This window comes from Cynocephalus volans, chromosome 4 (assembly GCF_027409185.1).
Source record: "Cynocephalus volans isolate mCynVol1 chromosome 4, mCynVol1.pri, whole genome shotgun sequence".
NCBI classification, from domain to species: Eukaryota; Metazoa; Chordata; class Mammalia; order Dermoptera; family Cynocephalidae; genus Cynocephalus; species Cynocephalus volans.
This window is the reverse complement of record NC_084463.1, coordinates 103187299-103193298: the sequence shown is the minus strand read 5'-3', so window position 1 is coordinate 103193298 and position 6000 is coordinate 103187299. Positions and strand designations below refer to the sequence as shown.

Here is a 6000-nt window from a genome sequence, read left to right as displayed (position 1 = left end):
TCAGCCACAATGTATATCGACAAAATAAAATTTAAAATAATTAATTAATTAATTAATTAAAATTACGCAGTCATTCACCTTCAAAAAAAAAATACTACAAAACAAAAAAAAAAGAATTAAATACTACCATTCGCAGCAACATGGATGGACTTAGAAAAAATTATATTAAGTGATATAAGTCAGGAACAGAAACAGAAATACCACCTGTTCTCTCTTATTTGTGGGAGATAAAAATAAATAAATAAATACACAAACAAGCAGTGTGGTGGGTAAGAAGACATAACAATCACAATTCCTTGAGGTTGTTAAGACAAACAAACAGATATAATGTTGATGGGTGGGAGTGGGGAGAGTGAGAGTGGAGTAATCAGTAAAGGGACATGAAAATCAACACTGTATATTGGTAAAATAAGATAAAAATAAATAAAAAATAAAAGGAAAATAAATAAATAAATAAGTGACGAAAAACCAAAAAAATTTTTTTAATGATATGCTATAAAATTCTAGAAGAAAATCTAAGTGAATAATAACAAAATCTTATAATGAAGAAACTATCCTAAGATTAAAACAATAAAAGCCATAAAGAAAAAGAATGATGGATTTGAAAATATTTTATATATTTTGTTAATTAAAACAAAAGCCAACCAAGCAAACCTCCCAAAAATATAGAAATTAAAATGTAAACTACTTGAGAAAATACTTTCAAGAAATATGAAATATATCTTGGGGAAGTTATATGTCCTCTTGGAGCCTCAAATTACACATCTGGAAAATGAAAGTAATGGAAACACTAATGAGTCTGATATGAAGATTAAAATGAGATAAGGTATATAATAGGCTTTGCACAGCTCCAGCAAATGGTTGTTACTATGAATCCAAAATGAAATACAATATTCAATAAGCACAGTAAAATTTGTTCAATGCATTGATTAGTTAAATAAATTCAAATTAAAGAACAATGAGAAAATTATTTTACCCAATCACATGGCAAATTTTAGAAAATAAAACTATTTCCTAAGTGCTAGTAAGAATGCAATAACTTTGGCATTTTCAGGCACTGCTGACAAGAGTAAATATTAATAACTCCTCTAGATGCAATTTTCCAATGTGCTGAAGGGGCCTAAAATCTTTATACTTCTGACCCACTAATTATGCTTAAGGCTGAAATAATTCAAAGCTTAATGCACAAAAAGCAAGAAAATCTTGTGCACAAAAGTGTCCTTAGCACAGTATTTATATTGTTAATGATTAGAAATACTTAAACATTAAAAAATAAAAGATGAACACTACCTCAACCAGTGTAAAAAGGAATTTTAAAAAGCATGCAGTCTGAATAAATAATTAAAAGATATAAAAGACAGCAACAACATGGATGGACCTAGAGAGAATTATACTAAGTGAAACTAGTCAGACACAGAAAGAGAAATATCACATGTTCTCCCTTATTTGTGGGAGTTAAAAATAAATAAATACAGGAACAACTGGGGTTGGGGAGGGAAGAAGACACAACAATTACAATTTCTTGAAGTTGATATAACAAGCAAACAGAAGGGAGATTGTTGGGAGGGAGCGGGTATAGTGAGGAGGGAGGGAGGTTTTGGTAATGGGCTACAATAATCAACCACATTGTATATTGACAAAATTAAATTAAATTAAATTAAAAAATAAAGTTATTTTGTAAAGATAAAAAAAATAAAATAAAATAAATAGACCCTCAAAAAAAAAAAAGAAAACATACATGACCCTTAATATTACATCATCTATTCCCAAAAGTGAGTTAAATATTAATATTATAGAGTTATACATGACTACTAGACAGCAACCTGCCCATTCTCCAAACAATGAGCTGTAGGTATCTCAGTCAACCCCAGGCACTGCTCTCAGATTGATTAGAAAGGCTGGTCTCACAGTCTCAGGTAAGTTGCTCCAGAGGCCCAGAACTCAGTGAGTCATTTTTCTTAGTGACTCAGTTCTTGTTCTCCTGTTCTCTCCTACCAAACTACATCTCATGCAAGACAAAAAATTCTGAGAAATTTGTCTCTGCCACCGTCAAAGTCATTTCTGCTTTGGAAACAACACATAAGCCACGTGGTCTCGTATCTCTTTTGTCTTGACCCCATAAATGATGGGATTCAGCATAGGTGGGACAAGCATGCTGACATTGGCCAGCAGGATATGGACATGTAGTGGGATGTGGTGTCCAAAGCGCTGCGTGAGAACTGAGAAGATCCCAGGCCCATAAAAGAGGATGATGACACAGACGTGGGAGCCACATGTGTTGAGAGCTTTGTGACGAGCATCTTGGGAACGGATGCGGAAGACAGCACAAAGAATCAGAATATAGGAAACAAAAATAAAGACAATATCTAGGGTCACCGTTGACATTAAGACAAAAAACCCATACCAGATGTTTACTCGAATGTCATCACAGGCATACTTGGCCAAGCCAATATGCTCACAAAATGTGTGTGGGAGGATGTTATTTCTGCAAAACGTCAGCCTTTTTAAAAGAAATATCATGGGCAAAATTGTACAATGGGATCTCAAGAAAACAGCCACACCAATTTTTCCAATCAGGGAGTGGGTGAATATCATGGTGTATCTCAATGGGTAACATATTGCTATGTAGCGGTCAAATGCCATTAAAAGCAAGATGCCTGACTCAGAAATGAAGAAGGAATGCTGGAAGTAAAGCTGGGCAATGCAGCCATTAAGAGAAATTTCCCTGTTATTGCACCAGAAAATGGCCAGTGCCTTGGGTTCTGTGGTCGTGGCAAAGACAATGTCAACTCCAGCCAGCATACAGAGGAAAAGATACATAGGTTCATGGAGGCTACTCTTTGTCAGGATAACGAAAATGAGCAGACCATTACCCAGGAGAGCAAATACATAGGAGATGAATAGGGGGATGGAAATCCACATGTGTAGGTCTTCTCGGTCTGGAATGCCCAGCAGATAGAAGACTACATGGTTGACACCACCAGTGTGGTTGAAGCCAGCCATTCCTGTGGCAGGCTAATGTAGATTTTATGTTCACCTGAGAGAGACAAAAATACAGATTATATATAAATGTTTACTTTGAGTTTTCTGGTTAAACATATCAAATTAAATGCCTAGATTTTCTGCCATTTCCTCCTAATACCCCACTAAAATGTCAGTAAAAGAACAAAAACATCATAAACACACAAAGAAGAAGATAATAGCAGAGAAGAGATGGCAACAACATTTTGAAAGCTTGAAAGCAGATGAACAACCATCAAGTAGTTAAAACTAATACCTTCTAACATGAAGACAAGAATCAAGGTGATTTTCACTGTAGAACCCAGATGGTCTTAATAATTAGAGGTATCAGTTACTTCTCTCAATAGGCATAAAGGTAGGATTTTTAAAAAGAAAAAAAAGGATTATTGGTTTCAAATCCACATAAAGAGCTGTTAGACTCCTGGATCCTCTTTCCCAACCTGTCCATCAAGCACACTTTCCTAACCCAGCAGAATACTAGAGGTTTAGTCTCTGGGAAAGTTAAGCCTAGATAACTCTGGAGGCTCTAGGTATAGCTGGGGTCAAGATTACTATGTCAAAAATAGGAGATTAAATGAAAGGATACATACTGAACAATATATACATACTGCTATATACATACTGAATAGGGGATTTAATGAAAAGCTACATACAAATGAATCCCCAGTGAACTTCACCTATTTTTTTGTTTGTTTGTTTTGTTTTGCTTTAATTTTTATTGAATCAAAATTGATTATACTTATTTTGGGGGTTCAACATTGATCAATGTTGATCAAATCAATATTACTAGCATATATATTGTTATAAATCATAATTATTCTTTATGCCCCTGTCCAATCTCTCCCTCCCCTTTCCCCCTCCATTTACCCTAGATTTCTTCTCTCCTTCTGAAAGAATAATGGCTACTCCGTTGATTTGTTGCCTAGATGATCAGTCCAATACTGAGAGATGTGATCATGTCCCCCAATATTATCATAGAGCAGATGCTTCTTCTGTCACTCTGAAATGGGTTTTGTGGAGAGAAACATCTTCTTCTTTTCTTTATCTCTTCTGTTAACTCTCCTTGTGTTGGTGCACTCTAGTGGTTGGTAGACTATCTGTGTGGTTGTTGTGGTGTCTAGCCACTTTTGTGGCAGTCATGGTTATTGTGGTGGCTGTGATGGGCCATCCACATGAGGGCAATGTTTTTGGCATGCTCCCTGGTGCTGGTGGTGTGCCTGGTTGTGGGGAGTGTCTGGTCCCCAACTCCATGTCTTGGGTCCCTGGGTGGGCCCCGAGGTGCTGGTGCAGTGTGCCTGGTTGGGGGGGGGGCGGTCTCATTCTCCATGCCTCAGGTCCCTGGGCAGGCCCTGAGGCACTAGTGGTGTGCTTGGATGTGGGAGGGGGGTCGGTCCATACTTCGGGTCCCTAGGTGGGCCCTGAAGTTCTGGTGTGGAGTGCCTGGTTGTGGGAGAGGGGTCTGGTCCCTTTCTCCATGCCTGGGGTCCCCGGGAAGGCCCCAAAGTGCTGGCATGGTGTGCCTGGTTGTGGGAGAGAGGTCCAGTCCCTTTCTCCATGCCTTGGATCCCTGACTGGGCTCCGAGGTGCTGGCATGTTGTGCCTGTTTGTGGGAGGGTGGTCTGGTCCCCAACTCCATATCCCAGGTCCCTGGGTGAGCCCTAAGGTGCTGGTTCCATGTGTCTGGTTGTGGGAGAGAGGTCTGGTCCCCTTCTCCCTGCCTTAGATCCCTGGACAGGCCGCAAGGTGCTGGCGTGGTGTGCCTGGTTGTGGGAGGGGGTTCCAATCCCCTTTTCCATGCTTCAGTTCCCCAGACTGGCCCCGAGGCACTGGTACAGTTTGCCTGAAGGTGGGAGTGGGGTCCGGTTCCCAGATCCAAGCCTTTGGTTCCCAGGCAGCCCCCAAGGTGCTCGTGGTGTGCCTGGGCCAGAACTAATTTTTTGTCCTTTGCTTCTAACACGGGGGAACTTCCTGTGGGAACCAGTACTTGAGCTGTGTGGTTGTTTAAATTGCTGCTTTGCTGTTGTTTACTTAGGGAAGGCTTTTTGTGCATCTCAGGGTTTAATGGTTGACCATATAGGTACTTCCAGCTCTCCAGAGACCTGGTGGATCTGTGCCCTGTAGAATCTCTGATCTGGGCCTGAGTTTTTTCATCAAACTGCACCCCATGCAATTCTGCATTCCCGACCAGTCTCCTCTGAGTGGTCCTGAGCTGATTGGGGTGCAGGTTGGCTGTCCTTGCTGTGTCCCAGTGTTCTCCTGCTGAGCCCATCTCCCCCACTGCCCATGCTCCAAACGCTTCCCATTGGGCGGGCCCTGCACTGGTCCCTTGTGTTGACTCACGAGCCTCTGAATGGCTCCCCTTTTTCAGCTGTTCTGGCTCCTCACTCCTGCATGGGTTCACGGGAACCCTATTAGTGGTCTTGCTGTCCTGGGGGCCACCAAAGTCCTCTTCTCCCCTGCTGCCTCCAAGTAACTCTATCTAAAGCACACAAATGTGGCTTCTGCCAGCTCCTGCTCCATGCACTCCAGCATTAAAGTGGCCATGGCTCAAAACGCTCAGAGCAGTTTTTTCTTTCTCTCATGTAGTTTCTCCCGCCTTCATGAACTCCGTAGGTCTATCCTCCTCTTCCCCTGAGCACTAGTAGCCCCAGCCTGGCTGATGTTACATTTTTATAGTTGTAAATTGGTTGATTTGTGGGAGAGAGTGGCACTGGGGACCGTCTATTCCACCATCTTGACCGGAACTCCGAATTTCACCTATGTATGTCTGGTAATGTTATCTTACGTAACCCTATACCCACATCTTACAATTCATTCAGATTTAAGAATGAGGCACTAAAAAGTGACTTGAGGCTCTGTGTGTAGGCAGGGGACTGGTCTAGAGACATACTTCTGTGACACATTACTTCAATCCAAAATTCTACAGTGAAATAAGTAAAAAAATTGTAAAGGTAGAAAAGACCTTTAAGACCTCCAAAC

At 40.8% G+C, this 6000-nt stretch overlaps 1 protein-coding gene across 1 annotated transcript; it reads right to left on the bottom strand.

Moving 5' to 3' along the window:
* Positions 1–2055: 2055 nt before the first annotated feature.
* LOC134377238 (olfactory receptor 52B4-like) lies at positions 2056–3003 on the bottom strand. Its single transcript, XM_063095868.1, has one exon. The coding sequence runs from the start codon at positions 3001–3003 to the stop codon at positions 2056–2058; it is 948 nt and encodes a 315-aa protein (XP_062951938.1).
* Between the last annotated feature and the right edge of the window lie 2997 nt (positions 3004–6000).